This window comes from Egretta garzetta, unplaced genomic scaffold (assembly GCF_000687185.1).
Source record: "Egretta garzetta isolate BGI_Z169 unplaced genomic scaffold, ASM68718v1 scaffold55, whole genome shotgun sequence".
Lineage (NCBI taxonomy): Eukaryota > Metazoa > Chordata > Aves > Pelecaniformes > Ardeidae > Egretta > Egretta garzetta.
The window spans coordinates 808,337-826,861 of NW_009259863.1; the positions used below are offsets into that span (position 1 = coordinate 808,337).

The following is an 18,525-nucleotide window of genomic DNA, read 5'->3' on the forward strand; positions in this document are numbered from 1 at the left end:
GCCTTTCAATACCTAAAGGGGGCCTATAGGAAAGATGGGGAAAATCTTTTTAGTAGGGCCAGCAGTGACAAGACAAGGGGTAATGGTTTTAAACTAAACCAGGGTAGGTTTAGACTGGATATAAGGAAGAAATTCTTTGCCATGAAGGTGGTGAAACACTGGAACAGGTTGCCCAGAGGTAGTGGAGGCCCCATCCCTGGAAACATTCAAGGCCAGGTTGGACGGGGCTCTGAGCAACCTGATCTAGTTAGCGGTGTCCCTGCTCCTGCGGGGGGGTTGGACTAGATGACCTTTAGGGGTCCCTTCCAACCCCAAACATTCTATGATTCTATGATTCTATGATTCTATGAAGCCAAGCAGCTGAGAGTATAAGGCTCTGGTGGACACCAGTGAACAGTGTACCCTAATGCCATCAAACTATAAAGGGGCAGAACCCATCTGGATTTCTGGAGTGACAAGAGCATCCCAAGAGCTAATGGTATTGGAGGCTGAAGTGACTTAGCTGGGAATGAGTGGCAAAAGCATCCCATTGTGACCTGCACCAGAGGCTCTGCGCATCCCTGGCATAGACTAACTCAGGAGAGGGTATTTCAAGGACCCAAAGGGTACCAGTGGGCTTTTGGTATAACTGACTTGGAGATGGAGGAAATGAAACAGCTGTCTGCCATGCCTGGTCTCTTGGAGGTCCCTTCTGGTTTGGGGTTGCTGAGAGTTGAAGAACAATGGTTGCCAATTGCTACCACAATGGTGTACCAGTGGCAATATCACACCAGCCAAGACTCCCTGATTCCCATTCATCCGTAAGCTGATTTGTCAACTGCAGAGCCAAGGGGTGATCTCTCTCACCCTTTAACAGTCCCATATGGTCAGTGTGAAAGTCTAACAGAGATTGGAGAATAAATTAAACAGGAGATAGTTCATGCAGTAGCCCTAGGGCCAGTCCGGGCAGGGCAAGATGTAAAAAATGTGTTCTATACCACAGCTGGAGAGAATGGCCCTACCTGGAACCTCTGGCAGAAAGCACCAGGGGAGACTTGAAGCCAAACCCTAGGGTTTTAGAGTCAGGGGTACAGAGGATCAATTGGTACTCCAATTGAAAAAAAGATATTGGCAGCATATGAAGGGGTTTGAGTTGCTTCAAAACTGGTTGGTACTGAAGCTCCCCCTGGCACCCTGACAGCCAGTGCTGGGCTGGGTGTTCAAAGGCAGGGTCCTTTCTCCACGTCATACAGCTGACAGTACGTGGAGTAAGTGGGTCATATTGATCAGCAAATGGATGTGTGGAGTTTAGCTGCCTGTCAGATTAAACCACAACACAGGTGACAGAGAAAGTCATTATAAAGTTTCAGTATTTTGATTTCTGCACGGATTCAACAAAACTTCTTAATACATATTTTGAATAGATAAGACTGGTCTTTGGCAGAATAATAAATGGCTCCAGGGATGAGAAATAAATAATCATTAAACAGATCACTTCTTTTGGGGTTGGGCTTTTTTCTTTTTGTACTTATCACTGTGTTTGTTGACCAGGATTTCTATTATTATTTTATTAAGTATTGCTATGAAATGCTCCAATTATCTGTGATTAAATCCTGCTTATGTTGGCATGCTGTGTGAGAGATCTTGTTGTTGTTATTGTTGTTTCCTTTTTTAACCAGAGGGCATGTCTTCAAGATTTGTGTTATCTATGTATAATGCAACATGACAATAGGAAGAGTTGAGAGGAAAAAAGAGAATGACAATTCTGAGAGGGTTGTTTTCACTGTATGACAGGCATAGCATTGCTTGAGGTAGTCTCCTGGCTCTCCATTCTGACTGAATGGCTGAGACTAGGGGTCACAGAGGGACATACTACGAATTAGTTGTCTGTCTTTTTTTATGGTACATGGTTATCCTGGTAAGTATGTGTCCCTAAAACATAAAGCTCTGATTAACTGCTTCAATTTATATGTTTATTTGATTTTAACCAATTTCTGTATTTATTTGATTTTATGTTTCTACACAGTCATTCCACTGACACTCACTTCTGTTTCTAGGACAAACCAGAATCATTTTCTCAAGGAAATTAGCATTATTGGGGAGCCCTAATTTCTGCATGGGAGTACTGTGTTAAGTAGCAGGCAAGAGAAAAATCCTTTGTGCCTCACATACTTAACAAATCTGAGCTTAAACATGGTAGGGGAATGCAGCAAATGAGGTAGTGGACAAAAAAGCAGGGGAATGACTGTATGTGTAACATGCTGTGACCACTTCTTTGCCACTAGCTGCCTAGCCAAATTCCTGCAGTCATTCTGCAGCTGTGCTGGAGAGAAGGTTGCTGGAGTCCTGGTAGACTTTAAGGGAAATTAGATGAATTCTTTCTTTATTGAGTTCCTAAGTGGCCTTCATCTCTTGTTTTCCCTCTGGCCATACCCTAGTGGAGTTTGTCTGTTGGCTGCAGTGTTGGTTGGTTTGGGATATCAATGCGATTGGGGAGCACTCAGCTGCTCACTGCTGCAACAGACACAGCAGCAACAGAAACCACAGGAGCACATTTCATTTAACACACAGATTACTCTTTGGTAAATCAGACATGGAAAGATGATTATGGATGCTAAGATGATAGTGGGGACTTTCCTTTGAATTTAACAAGTGGGATTGGTTGGCTATTAAAAAGAAGATATTCAAAAGCAGAAAGGAAGAAAAGCAACTTATCCGGTCAAATTAAGTTGTGATGTGCTTATGCAGAATAGCAGGTAAAGGTTTTCTCCCACTGTATAACGTCTCTAAGATTGGGGTGCATGTGTATGTTGGTGAGATTAAGCACTATAATTTCACAAATGGAGACAGTACCCCAGTGGCTTTAAACACACCTCACTCTCCTGATCCTACGCTGCTCAGTTCTGGTGCCTATTGTAACACAGACAGTTATGAAAAAAACAGCCATTCACTTGGGATGGAGAAGTTGGTTTCTAGACTCCATATTTCATATGAGTGGCTGCAGTACTGGATTATTTCCTGTCTTTGCCAAATTGCATATTTATTTACAGAGAGAGAAGCAGATCTGCTATGAGACTGAGAAAGCCAGACTAACCTTATAACATGGTGTTAAAAGCACTCAAAACCTCAGCGTTTCAGTCCATGCAATGAGTTTGGCAGGGCAGAGCAGGCAGAGCTTTCTCACAACTAAAGGAGTGCCCTCACCATCAAGCAATCAGCAATACTGAATTCATTAACTTTTTTCCAAAGTTATAATCTCCTCCCATGCAGAGTAGGAAAATGTTAGTGAGGCAGGGGAGAAGTGTTGCCTGCCACAACCTCTTGATCGGTTGCTTTCTGATGAGAGAAAACGGTTTGCCATGCTCCTGTCAAGTTACGGAGGTGACAAAACAGAGCCGACTCCTGTAAATTCTCAGCTTGCAAGGGAGGCAAGGCAAAGAAAGTAGATCATTTACTGATATAACTCCCCTGCCTATCAAAGGCTGTGAAGGTGAAGATGAAGAGCTGGCATATACCAATACAAGGATAGACTGAGACAGAATAAAAATGTTGTTATTGAGGCCTGAACATTCAAATCTGCAAAACTAAGCCTGGATGCTTTGCTCTGCAGCTATATAGAAAGAAATGAAGCACTAAACTAGCAAAAAAGAAGCTGTAACTTTTTTAGGAGGAAACCTTTCATTCTACAGAGTACAGCAGTCATTTCAGTAAGGAGTACATGGACAGGCTGATACGCTGCCCTTGTAATATAATTTGGAAAAACAAAATCATCTCTAACGAGTTGCAGCTGAGCAAATCATTATTCACCTCAGAGTTCTTTTTATCAAATTATATTTTAGCCAAGCACTTGCAAATTGTGAATAATGTTGCTGTGGAAAAAGGGGAAACAAAATTATAGTATGAACTAGAAGCAGCAGAAATGCTTTTTTATGGCTATATTACCAGTCTGATATGCAAAGATTCACCTGCATAAGTTCCCATACTCCTTCACAAGTGCTCATATCTTGACACCACTCTGATATTTCATATGCAGATTTTTCCTTCCTAACTCTCAAGAGTTAAGAGGCTTTTTGGCCTTCCAACTTCCTGTTTTGGATAGAAAAGCAGTCCAGTTTGCACGAATGCATGCTTGATTTAGGTGTTATCTCACTCAAATTGGCACAAATTAGTACCTTAGTTTTATCAAAGCAACTAAATGTAGAATTTCATCATCCAAGTTTCAAAACTGTGCTACATAGGTTTAGAAAATGGGCTGTAGAAGTAGAGGTTTTCTGATGATATTGGAGATGACCTTTAGAAACAAGGTGTCTTGACGACAGGCTTTAGTCTTCCTTATTATTTATGAGCATAGTACAAATCTCTTGCAAACTGTGCAAAACCATTTAGAGGAAGTCTCGCTTTAGGCAAAAGAACTATTCTAGTGTGTGATATTACCAATACTTTTAAGAAGATCCCTCACAAAAATATCTTTTTTCAGATCGAATAAATCCTATCACTTAAAACGCATGCATAAGACAGTATAAAATAGAAATAGCCTATATATTAAAGTATTTTCTCCATTTACACAAAATCAGTTTCTAATACTCTGTGGTAAGATCCTATTCATTAATGGTTTTAATTAAAAATGGTCATACAAGCTTCAAAAATGCATTTCATAAAGACCTCATAAGCTATGAAAACTCATTGTTCTTCCATACCAAACTATTTTAAACTCATTTTCATTTTCTGCATTAGCTCCAATTCTTTTGTTTCTTGGGTTTTGTTTTTTGGGGGGTTGGGGGACGGGGTGAGTGGTTTCTTTGTTTTGGCTTGGTTTTTTGTTTGGTTTTGTTTGCTTTGGGTATTTTTCTAATTTAGGCTGTCATCCGTAGAATGGATTAAGAATAGATGAAGAAGTCTTTAGCTATGTCTCTCAGAAGCAGCTGTTCATAGAAAGGATTATGTCAGATGTTCCTGTTTCTGGGGTCTTGCTTCTTAGTCTTCTTGCTTGTAGTTTACCAAATTTGATAGGCTTCAAGGGAGTATGAAAATTAAATTAACTCTTATTTGAAGCATTTCAGTGACTTTTTTTTTAGATACCATCTGAGGTAGGCCTCTGGGCTCCTAATCACTTATTCTATTCTTGGTCATGCAATCACTCACATCCATTCATAGTACAAATAGCTGAATTTCTTATTCGCAGGAAAGATTTTACCCTGTTTAACTGAATGAAGTAAAAAAAAAGAAAAAAAAAGAAAATATCAAAGCAGAGCATGAAATTTGTCAGCAGATCCAACCCACTTGAGGTGTGCTTGTTGAAACTTGCAAGAACAAGAGAACTGAAAATTGGGGGGAAAAAAAAAAGTCTTAGAGAATGCATTTTCCATTGCATTACTTTTTACAGTGAAGACTAGATGTCTTCCTATAAGAGATATGCTAGTTTAAGAAGAAGTCATGCAGGAAGTCATGCTAATTAATCATGACGGTCCCTTTCTAGACTCAACATCTACAAAGCAAAAAAGATCAAACCAGAAATTAGATTTCGCCTTATATACTAATTGATTGTTGCAGCAAGAATAATTCATAGCTTACTAACATACACTCAAAATCCTGGAAATGAAATAAATGTGAAAGACTAAATTTGAAGTTCAGTCTGTCTCAAAGTATCAATTACACAGCCCAGTTGGCTAGATTGTGGCAGCCAAAATACATACATGCATTTATGTCTTTTTCTTTAATTTCTTTGTGCCATAAGATTCAGTTTGCAATCTCCCATGGCAATGCTAAACCTGTAAAATTCCAGGTATGTGGAATAATACTGTACAATATTTTTGAGATATCTTTCTTTTACCTTGGAAAATACTAGTCCAAATTAACCAAGTACTAGCTCAAATTCAGGTAAAATAATTAGGCAGACCATTTTCTGCTTCCAGATCAAAAGAAGATAATACGCAATCAGGAGAATACTTCATAATATTATACAGTCTAAGTTTGGGTCATTAGATCATCATCTAATCTGCCTTTCTATATATAACAGTCCATTAAGCTACCAACAGATACTCTTTAAAGAGATTAAAATATGCCAGTTAGACCAAAGGAGTTCAGTTTTCAGAACATGAAACATTTGCCAAAGGTAGAAAGAGATAACAGACTTTAACAAGGTCCGTAACTTCTGCTATAGCAGTAATTGATTTGGTAAAATGGTCCAAAATCCCAAACCACGTCTATCCCACAGAGGGGAAAAAACCCTCCAAATTCTGAGAATACAATCTGGAATTAGAGAAAGCATTCCTCCCTGTTAACTGAAATCTGGTGATCAGAATGTGACCAAGAACTACCCAGAAGGGACTGAAGAAAGGATATCCTCTGCCACTAGATCTTATTCAACCTTATGACTTTACTTCATCTCCATCCACAATAAAACAGACACTTGGAAGACTTTCTTTGCTGTAATCTCCTCTTTCTAAAGAACACATTTAACAAATTGCGCATCACTGGGCAACTTATTCCTTCTTAGCTTCAAGGATGACTGTTAACTGTCCTGAAAGACTGTGGTTGACTAAGAGAATTTTCTTAATGCAAAGATGCAGATACGGCAAACACGCTAGAGCAATACAAGAAATCCAGAACAAAAACTAATATATAATGTGTGAAGTTGCTTTTGCTGTTCACCAAGTTGTTGCTTGATCCTCTAGCTGACGATTCCAGAAGTCAAAGCATACCTGTTTATCACTTTGCATTTTCCACTTACAGTGCTTTAATAAGAATAATCCTAATTAGGTTCTTTAAGTATTATTATTAGAGCTAACCAAATAATTTCCCAAGGGTTTATTTCACGGATTTTGGCATTTTTGTCCCTTAATTTGTTCAGTGAATAATTTTTCATGTTAGTCAACCAGCTGTATAAGCTGGTCAAACAGTATTTGCTGAATTCATTTGATGACTGATTTGTACCAAATGTTGGATAAATTATTCATGCCTAATTGGTTCCGTTGTTCAAAGAGGTCTAATTATCATCCCTAGTTTTAAAAGGGACCCGTATTCCATAGTTCACAAGGTAAAATAAACTAATGAAAGTACAGGCAGTACATTTGTGGCATAGCTGAAGTGCATCATCCTCTTAACTGCTTTTACTCAAGTGCAAGCTGACTGCCAATCTCCACTCCACAAGCCAAACTGTTCCCCTTCAATGTTTCATCATGTTCCAGTGTATAGTCTCTTCAGAGGCCCTGTAGCTATTATGTTTTTATCATACCAGGGATTTTCTGTATTCTCATGTGGAGAGGTATGAACATTAAGAAGGAACAGTAACTAGGCACTAATTCACAAGATCAGAGATAAATTTCCTGCTTACTTGGTCTCACTCAGTTCCCCATGAACAAAAAATGGAGATGTAGTAAAGCCTGATCCCAAGCATATGTTGAGGAGATGTATTAATGCCAGATTGTAAACTACTCTGAAACTGTTGGAATAGAATATTAAGTACAATATTTATATATGTATCAAAACGTGGTCCATGTACCTAGACAATTCCATTTAACCAACAGAAAACACTGCACTTTTTTGAGGAACCAATACCCTGCATCTGAAGTGCCAGTATATGCCTATCCTGAGTAGAGGCAGTAATTCTGCCTAGCACATTCTGTAAGTGGCTGGGAAAAAAGCTAAATTATTCATGGTGCTGGGGGTTATGAGCAAAGTATATTATCTTTAGCATTACGAGTATTTTTAACTTTACTGACTCTTCATCTTTTGCAAATAGACTTCCAAATGGATTTTGAGATGAAAAGATAGTGCCATTTTAGCATAATTTATATAGCTACCATATTGGTGTCCATACAAGCCTTGAGTGAAGCTGAAGAACATGCAGCACTAGCTGGGTTTCTGCTGCTTTATTACTGCTTATTAAGGGTTGAAATTTGTCCCATGTCACTTCCAGGTGAGTAATAGAGACAGCTGTATAAATACAAGGGGCTTTGTGCATGAGGCAGTGAACCTACTCATGTAGAAAGGAAACGGTTTTCAGGGGTCAATCACCAGTGGTTATGTGGTAAAATTCTATACTATATATAGCATAATGTTCTGGCTTTATGTGGACATCTGCTGAAAACCTGTGTTAAGGTTGTTAGAGGAAAAGGTTATATTTAGGAAGAAAGTAAAAATCATGCTATTAGAGTGGAAATCTATGAATTAACTTTTCAGGATTTCTGCCTTGTGTGAATTTCCAATTTTCTGGAAAGCCACAGAATCACAGAATCATGGTTGAGGTTGGGAGGGACCTCTGGAGATCATCTGGTCCGACCCCCCAGCTCAAACAGGGTTGTCTAGAACAGGTTGCCCAGGACCATGTCCAGATAGATTTTCAATGTCTCCAGGGATACAGACTTCACAACTTCCCTGGGCAACCTGTGCCAGTGCTCCGTCACGCTCACAGTGAAAACAGTTTCCTGATGTTCAGACAGGACCTCCTGTGTTTCAGTTTGTGCCCATTGCCTCCAGTCCTGTCACTGGGCACCACTGAAAAGAGCTTGGATCCATTTTCCTTCTAACTGTCCCTTCCAGTACTTATATACATTGATAAGATCCCTCCTTAGCCTTCTCTTCTCAAGGCTCAACAGCTCCAGCTCTCTCAGCCTCTCCTCACAGGAGAGATGCTCCAGTCCCTTAATCATCCTAGTGGCCTTTTGCTGGTCTTGCTCCAGTCACACCATATCCCTCTTGTACTGGGAAGCCCAGAATTGGACACAGGACTCCAGGTTTGGCCTCACTGATGGACACATGCAACCCTGAACTTCTCTTCTTACAGACCAAGCTGCCCAAATGTAAGGTGTTTCTATTATATAAATAGTAAATACAGGTAAATAAAATAGCCATGGGAATATTGTCTAGCCCTGAGGCCAATAAGCACAGACAGCTTGTATCTCTCAAGCTATAAAAAAGCCCTTTGTTTTCCAGGAAAATGATGGTTTTATTGCCTGCTGGGAATGGTCTCTCTGCCATGCTAGCCTCCAAAGGATGCTAAGCATTGTTTGGGAGTGCGCACTGGTATGGTGTTAAATCATGTCAGGGAGTACGTTAACAGATGATAACAGTGTAGATGACTGCAAGGATAGTGTTTAAGCTTGAGCAGTCAAACTGTTTAATTTATTTACTAATACAACTGTAAGATTCCAGTCCAGATTCTGTGTAGCCAGGTTAGCAGGGTCTGTGGCCAAGGCAGTTTCCTCTGGCCCCAGCATATGAAATGCTTTTCTTTATAGAGAGTATTTGCTTGGACGCAGCACCATGTGAATTCAACTACATGACCTCTGGGCTGGTTCTGGATCATATATGATTTGTTTGGAGGGTGAAGAGGCAGGGACCTGTCTGTATTCCTCTAGGTGGGCATGCTTTAATGTATGAAATATTGTATATATATTAAGTATATCGGCTGCTTTAAATCAACTTCAGAAATATCATTTGTTAAGAATATACACCTACTTTTGTTTTATGTATTTCAGGTAAGAAATGAAAGGGATCCAGCTCAGACTCAGATTTTATGGGAACATCCACAGAACTGAGTGACACCCCCCACAACTCTTGGTCTGAGTTGGTGAAATAACATTATTGGTAAGTTAAGCACACCGAGGCATCTCATAAATGCTTTCATAAGCACACATATTTATTATAGCAACACCGTCTGTCAGCAACTTCCTTATAAAGCCTTATTTTTGGGGATTTATAGAGCTAACATATGTATCGTGGGGGGACAAGCCTACATTTGCAGGGTGATGACCTTATAGGTCTTTACCTCTATTTTCTACTATTCTTTAAATATGCTGTGTTGTTCACTTTGAGAAGCAGTAAGATGTAAGACAAGCTGATTTTCTTTGTGAACAGCTCCCAGGTGTAAAAGAAAACCACTTTTCTCCTTTAACTTGTATGCATATAAACTAGACTGAAATTTTGTGCAGCAATAACATGATGGTCAGATGCTTGTATAATTTTAAAGAAGCTTTAACTATTTTTAAATGTTCTTTGGCAAAAGATTATTTCACAGTGTGGTCTAATCGTATTTGATATTTTAAAAAAGGAAATACAGAAGAATAGATAAATCTGATCTGGGTTAGAAATGCCTTGTTTTGTCCAACAATGACCCCTTCCTGTCAGGCAGACTTGCAGCTCTTCAAAAAATATCAGCACCTCACCAAAAGTTAGCCAGGTAAGTCAAACCACTGAATAACATGAAAAAGCATTTCCCAGTGTTTGGGTTGTTTATGAATGTCTTCTAGTAATGGCATAAAAAAAAAAGGCTGAATATCTCTACAGTCAGTGGCATGAGGATCAACAGTATGAATAAAAGTTGATATGAAATGTAAAAAAGTAAGAGCAGAGGAACAAAACCCTAAAGGGATGGTCTTCTGGCCAAGCAGGTCAAGTTGATTAAAACCTCTAAAATATTTCAAAATCCTTTAAATATTTCAGAAGTTTGTAATATTTAAATGCAAAAATAGCAAGTAAAAGAGAAGTAATTTGCTTTACTTTGAAATATCTCAGTGTTTTCAATCAAAAATGTGAATTCTTTGTTCTGCAATATGTTTATTAGTATTTAGTATGCAGAACTGTATATATAACAAACAAGAGGAGTTGGAAGCTATTGTGCTGCTAGAAAGCTACGACCTGATTGCCATTACAGAAACTTGGTGGGATGAAACCCACGACTGGAATGTAGCTATGGATGGCTACAGGCTGTTCAGAAGGGACAGGAGAGGAAGGAGGGGTGGAGGCGTTGCCCTCTACATCAAGAAATCGTTACAGTGTGAAGAGCTGACCCTGAAGAATAGCCACGAGCAGGTCGAAAGCTTATGGGTCAAAATCGGAGGAAGAGGCAACAAAGGGAACCTGGTGGTTGGTGTCTACTACAGGCCGCCAGATCAAGGGGAGCCGACTGACGAAGCGTTCTTCCTCCAGCTCCGGGAGGCTTCGCGCTCGCAGGCTCTTGTCCTGCTGGGGGACTTCAACCACCCCGACATCTGCTGGAAAACCAACATGGCAGCAGGTTGGATGGGGCTCTGAGCAATCTGATCTAGTTAGCAGTGTCCCTGCTCACTGCAGGGGGGTTGGACTAGATGACCACTAGTGGTCCCTTCCAACCCTAAACATTCTATGATTCTATCATTCTATGATTCTATGATATTACCTACAGTCATTGCCTTTACTGTGCTATTTACTAAAATACAGAGTCTAAGCAAATGAAATACAAATTTATTGCTGTCCATGCCCATAAAGTATGTTGAGACATACTATATGCAGCTGTTGCAAAAGAATAAAATATCAAAAATATAAAATGCAAAACAGTTACAGCCAACTTACTGTTGTTTTTCCCAGCACGAACACTAAAAGGATAGTGCAACATGCGGACAGCTATATAAAATAGGGAAGTTTCTCTGTAGTAGGGAAAATTGCTTTGACACTTTATTCTGTTTTATTTTAAAAATAATGCTTTGGCTTCCCCTGAAACTGAACCCCAGGCCTCAATTAAGTTGGAATCTAATGAAACAAAAATGCAGCTCAAAGGACTTAATCAAAATCTCCTCTAAGTGGTAAGCCAGATTTGATAGTCAGGCTATACTTTTCAAGCCACCAAAGTGTTTTAAACATGCTACGGAAGCATTGCATTTGGTTGAGAGGTTGGGTAGTTACAAAACACATGGCTGTATTAGTGCCCCTCTGATGAATGATTAATGGAGCAGTGGCCTTTGGAAAAGCAGGCAGAGTAATAAGAATGTCAGTAAAATATATCATGCAGACAAAAACCACTGTCCATAAGAATCTTCAAAGGACCTCTTCCCAGATAATATTAACCTGGCTAAATTCTTTGGCTATGGAAACAGAATGTAATAAAAATACCTAGCATATACCATGGCAGTATGTTTATAATGCAATATATACAGTGTATTACATCTATGCATATAAACATATTTAGGCAGTAGATAAATGTATAATTCATATGCTTTACAAAGAAACTTTTTGTTAAGCATACTGAAAAAATCCCATAATGTTTCTTCATCTAGAGTTATTTTACTTTTTCCAAAGACACTGCAATAGCTTTACCCTATAATCATTTCCTTTTGTTACATTTGAAGGTGAAGTTCTAAATTTGATAACAAAAAGAAATGTCATTTCTGACTTCCTAGTGTGCGATTAAAGAATTCAAGGCATTATAAAATTACTCAGCAGGTCACTCTTCCAGTAAATCTCATTTATTCACATCTCATTTTCTAATAAACCAAAACATGTCTTACCTCTGATCCCTAAAATTTCACACAGTGGACATGAAAAAAGGGAATCTGATTCATTTTCCCACTTCTACAGTAAGACCTTTAAAGCTTCTTTCACTCAAACACAAGCAATATACACTACTATAAATTATTCTTTTTAGGTCTATTTTCCTCCTGGTATTTCCTATCAGAAATCTGACCTGAGAGTAAATAAGTAAGTTTTTTTTCATGCCAAAGATTAGTAATGAATAAACAGAGCAAGTACTAAAGCTGGCTTTGCACCTACTGAATGCTGCAAGTGTCTGTACTCATTTGATATGCATCTAGCAAAGCTTGGATGTTCCCAGAAGGCCACTCCATGAACACTGAGAGAGCAGCGTCTGCTAGTGGTGCCTGTAAGTCACAAAGAAAACAGAAAATATTTATATAAGTGAGAGCAATTGGAAAGAAGGAACCTTATTTAAAGTACATTCCATGCTATTTTAAAAGCACACACAGAACCAATTTCATGCAATGATCATAAGTATATAGAGAGCAGTATAAGATTCTGAAACACATTTCAATGTTCACTTGTGGGTTTTTAGCAGTGTTTTCTTAATTGAAAAGATTTTTATGTTTTGCCTCATTTTCATCAGTTTGCTTGATAGGTCCTGTCAAATTGATTTCTTCTCAGCTTTTTGTCTCTGGCTATAATGCATATATCTATGTGTATACATAGATATACACCACAGACCCATACACATATGTAAGCTATAAGAGACAGTATATGTACATGTATATGTACATGTATATGTATATGTATATATGTATAACGATATATATGTATATGCCTATGCAAATATCTCAGGTTTGTATAGATATAGTCACATATATGCATATATACATATGTATACAAATCTAGTAATGATTATGTCTAGAACACAATGCAAAAGATTTCTATCCTTTTTTTATCATCATATCATTTTAAAGTAATACTGTACCTGTGGCATTGAGAGGACATCGATTGAATGCCATGTCCCCAGCTGGGGTCCTTTTCCACACCATTGACATCAAGTAGTCTTCAGGACATATCTCATAAGGTGCTGCCATTTAGAAATGAGAATTTAAATAGAAGCATTAATGTAAAACAGATATTTTATATCAGAAAAGTAAGTTTTCAGTCTTATCCTGATTTTTTCCTGAAATGTATATGTTAACATCATTTGGTTTAATTTTAAGAATCAAGTACAAAAATGCAAAAATTCAAATGCTGTAAAATGTTATGAGCTGTGATGCTTATCTTACACAAAAAATTTTAAATATTTTTCTAAAACTTAAAGTGTATGTGAAAGAATCAGTTCTCAAACCACTGTTGAAACATTAAATGTGGTAAAGGTATCAAATGAGAGCTGTATATTCTGAAGACCAAAAAGCAGATTATTTCTTTGAAATGTGTTGCAGCACAAGTTGGTAATTAAGCAAGTATAGTCAATAATGTGGGACTGAGTGGCTATAAAACAAAATGGCCTTTTACTGGTTATTGCAATACCATTTAAATGGAAAAATATTTTCACAATTTCATAGTAACAGAACTGCATAGGGAAAAAGAAGGCTCTGCAAATGCTTCATGTTGTATTTTCACATGCTCATGACTTACAGGTTCCTTTTGCTCTTTGTATTTTTACTGTAGTTTCCCAGTTTATGATTTTTGAGTAAATTAGATTAACACAGCAAACATCTGGCTGAAGTAATCTCACAACTTAAAGCACTGACAAATGCTAGTTACTGAAGTTTCCTTCACTCCAGTTCAGAAGGGAAAAGCCATGAGTTGTTTAAAAGTATTACTATATATACTTCAGGAAAATTGTAACCCCACTATATTACAGCAAAGCAGTTACAAAACAAGAAAAAGGAAAAGAGAATGGAAATGCTATCACTATGGTAGATGGAGTGATAAGGCAGAAAATAATTCAATGATTCACCCATGGTTGCATGGGAAATCTCTAGAAGAGGCGGGAACAGACTACAGATTTTGCCCGTACCATTACCTAACTTATAAAACTGTCCATCTTCCCTGTTTTGTACTTCAGCAGAAGAGTGAGGCGAGTAAGGGAACTGAGCAGACCTTTGCACAAAGCTGTACCCTCTCTTTCTGGAGGACAAAGAATACCTTGCAGATGGCTCAGTAATACTAACATGAATCAGAGCTGAGCAGAAAAATTGCTTGCTAAATTTGCCTCACCATCAGCATTCCTGAATTGTAAATCAAGACAGTTGGTGCTGCTAAAAAAGCAAGAGATCCATTAATGGCAAAACCCAAAGAAAGTTGATTATATTCATAATCTGTAATACTAACACTGCTTCAGACATGCCCAAAAAGTGAGTGTATCAGGTCAGTGTTACAATGGCAAAAGCCAGATTTTGATAAACACAAACCATCTGGTGACATGAGCAAATGCAATTACCATCCTATTATGACCTTATAAACAAAAGAAATTTTCTGATTCAGGGAGTGTAAATTAACATAATAAGGAGGTAATATTATAAATTACGTAAATTTGCTAAAGCTTAGAGCTCTTTGAGAAGTATATTTGTCATGCAGCTGTGGCCATTTCAAACGTGTTATGTTCACTAATCAACACTTTACGTTTTGATTCTCAGAACTAAAACTTTTGCTTCCCTCCAAATACTGAAAGTTTAATGTGGGTTTTTTTCTGAAAAAAAAATGTACATGCATATATATGCCTCTTTATATACAGCATAATTTCTCTTTTATGTTAGCAGGTCACAGGTAATATCAGAGATTTACCATCTGTTTGGAAGGCTACTACTTGTGTGTTTTTGCGTCACACTTTTCAGAACTCAGGATTATGTTTTAACTTTAGCCTAGTGCCAGAGATGATCTGTGCACCTGTGTGTTGTGTTCAAAGTAAAAGGCCCAGAGTTATCAGGAAAGAGGTGTGGGAGCAAGTCAGAGCTTGGAAGAGGCATCACTTAGCCCAGGCAAAGAAGTTTTCCTGGTCCCTGGCTGACTCTGTGCTTTTCAGTGCATTGTACAAATACCTTGGATCAAGCAATGCTGCGCATAAAAACCAAACCAGTTCTTCCCAAAGCTAAAGTATATCTGGCAGAGCTTGCTAATCGGGCACCCACCTACATTAAAGCATCTGTGAGGCTCCAACCCATGTTGCCCATGGAGACATTACAGTCATGCTGGAGTGGTATTATATCTGAGATAAAAAGCCTTGCTGGCCCTGCTGACTCTTCTCAGGACCAGTTCAAGTATTTCTGTAACTAGGGCATAATTAATTCATAACACGCCCACAGATAAATGTGGGTTAGCTGTAGAAAATCATACAAAATTGCTAAAATTTAGAAGCAAACAGCAAATACTGAGGTAAATTTGCTAAAATTGGCAAATAAAAAGCAGATCTCTCTTTCACCGATGATGTGATTCAGCCGTATCTTCCCACACAGAGCATGTACTCAAATTTACGATGTTATACCCCTGTAATGATAGGCCTGAATTCATCCTACCTAAGCACAGTCTTCCTCTGACATTACTGGTGAGAGGACATGCATCTCCAATAGGCAATCAACCCACCTGGGAACTGAGGAAGCTCTGTACAACACACAGACAAAGCAAGAGACATGCACAACCTCACAGATTTTACGATACACCTAGGCAGCTAACAAATATGGGAAAGGATAATAAAAGGGTGAAGCGAGTTAGCCAACACCACACAGTAGCTCACAAATGAAGCTAGAATTACAGATCCTCTCTTGAATCCTAATTCAATGCCACAGGCACAATTATCTTAAACAAAAGCAATAGAAAAAAGGCTTTTGAACGTCTTGTAGAATAGTGTTGTAATCAGAGATAAAACAAACCCCAAAGATTTAATTTTATTATTTAGTTGTTGACAATTATTTGAATCTTCCCCCTTCTCATATTCTATCTTATATAGCTAGTATTACCTTTGAAGAAACCAACCTTCAGTAGGAAATCATTAGCTAGTCTTTGGCAGCAGTTGTGCACTGTTATCTTTTTGTTAATAAAAATGGTAGTCTATCATTGTTTTTAGTAATATTTTGATCAAAACAATTCCTATAATATGTTTTCTACCATGGATAATAGGCTTATGAGAAAAAAAACCTGAGGATCTGTTTTGAGTAAAATCTGGATAAAGTATAAATACTGGAACATGTATAGAATTATTATAGAATTAACTATTATGGAATTAACTATTTCTGGAAACCAATACTATAGTACTGGAACCTAAGATAGTCTTAAAACTGTCATAAGAACATGGTCCTATTTTTATAAAAATAAATTTACAGAAGTCTTCTCTCCTGAATAATACTGTACTTTGTTCTCAGTTCTCACAGTTTTTTCTCTTAGTGATGGGACTTACTTTATTTCTCTCACACATTTCTCTAAAAGTTTCTGAACAGCTTGCCATGTAACTCCTTATCAGTCATGGGTTGCAATTTGTTTTGTTACCTAGCTGTCTCTTTTATTCCTATGGGACAGATGTATTGTTTGTTCATCCTGTGTAAGTTTTCCACAGTGATTCCTGCATGACTAGCTTCTTAGCAAATATAGAAATTTTCTTCCTTTCTCTGATTTGTTTCCAATTTTCTGAAGTTATCCCTCACAAAAGGATACTTTGCGTGCAGGGTACTAGATCCTTAACACTGCTGACCTACTGGGAGTGAAATCTAACTGTAGACTTTTGGGATACAACAAAGGTGAAATGATTGAAGCCAAAATATCTTCAGAACTTTGTTTTTCATTCCCAGAATGAATATGGGAATTATGCAATGGAAGGAAACAACCACAGGTTTAAAATTTGTAATTGTGAATAGAAATAAATAACAAAGAAAGATACTCCAGGAACCAAGTTGTTTGAGAAATCAACTTTCAGGTAATGGTTCTGAGCCTGCCTTTCTTAGCCCTGCTTATATTCAGCTTGTAAGAGTGTCTGATGTAATTCAGTCCCTGTTCGAACCATTTGAAGAGAATATCTGATCAACTGTGAAGAAAATCTTGTATAATGTTCAGATAATGCAGAACTCTAACCTGAAAAAGTCCAGTCAAGATTTTCAGTCAGTCAAGTGAATACATCTGTTTGCAAAGGATCTTATTAACAGTGACCAGCATAATAGAAAAAGGTTTTATTTTCCTTTTGCTTCCACAGTTTAAAGCCAGCTATAATTTAACTTTCTGTAAGTCTATAGACCTCTGGGTGATAGAAACAGGTGCAGCTTCATCCACTTTACAAATATCTTATGCAGATCTATAAAGCTGAGGATCTGATCTTGCACTAATGGTAAATGAATGCTAATATAAGAAAAAATTAACAATTTTGTTTCTCATGTTTCTCAATTACTTACACAGAAAAAGAAAACACTGAGACAAAAATGGCCCTTCTGAACTATTTTAGGGCAATGGAATAAAAGCATACAAATAATGAAATTTGCTTATACTTTGAATGATCACCTCTGTATACTATTTTTCACTTTTGCTTGCTGTTTATAAAATGTAAATCTGCGTATCATTTAATAATTTTTTTGTAAATTATCCACTGTCTACATTTAAATCTGAGACGCTCTAGTAAATGTCAGTCTAGAAGCAGATAAATTAAATCTGTTATTCATGTATAATCTTCTACACAAGTATAGCTTGTTAAAAGGTGCTTTATGTTATGGTGTCTATAAGCAACCTGATTCTAATCTGGAATTAATCAAGTAAATAAATAAATTTACCAAATGGCAAATAAGGCTCTGTGTGCATTTGACTTGTAAATACATCTGTAAAATATTTTATTAACAGTAGGTGGCAACCTTTGAAAATTGGACTGCAGCAGCATAGTTTTGCTTTCAAATATAGAAATGCAAATTATTTCAAGAATGGTTTTATAAGCAGAAGCTGGTTGATCTGAACGTCTGCTTATTGAGAAGATTCACATTAACCTTCGCTTAGTGCTGTGCTTTTATAGACGAAGTCTGCATTAACTATGGAACTAATAACTTGTTTAGGAATCCAATACAAATACTGTCTTGTACTGCTTTTCAAATAATGAATGTTTTATTAAAATTAAAGACATAATTTGAGAAGTAAGTTAAATTTGGTTAACCTCTCCAGTATAGTATTATAATTTTATAACTACAAATAATCCTTTTGTTGTTCATTGAGTGGAATGAGATTCATTGTTCTACTGTACTGTAAATACCTTGAAAACTGTTCTTTGATGGTTGTCAATGGGTAAACATGCTGCCTATGAAAATGTGGGCTTGATAACATAAAATTCACATCTGATGCATT

General features: G+C 37.5%; 1 protein-coding gene across 1 annotated transcript in view; it reads right to left on the reverse strand.

Annotated features, from left to right (window-relative positions):
- ADGRB3 (adhesion G protein-coupled receptor B3) overlaps positions 1–18,525 on the reverse strand; it is a 477,601-nt gene that overhangs the window by 261,957 nt on the left and 197,119 nt on the right. Inside the window, exons 7-8 of the mRNA XM_009640074.2 lie at positions 13,199–13,300; positions 12,505–12,611 (exon numbers count right to left, since the gene is read on the reverse strand). Coding sequence (XP_009638369.1) covers positions 12,505–12,611; positions 13,199–13,300 — 209 coding nt within the window. The remainder of the gene's footprint in view (positions 1–12,504; positions 12,612–13,198; positions 13,301–18,525) is intronic.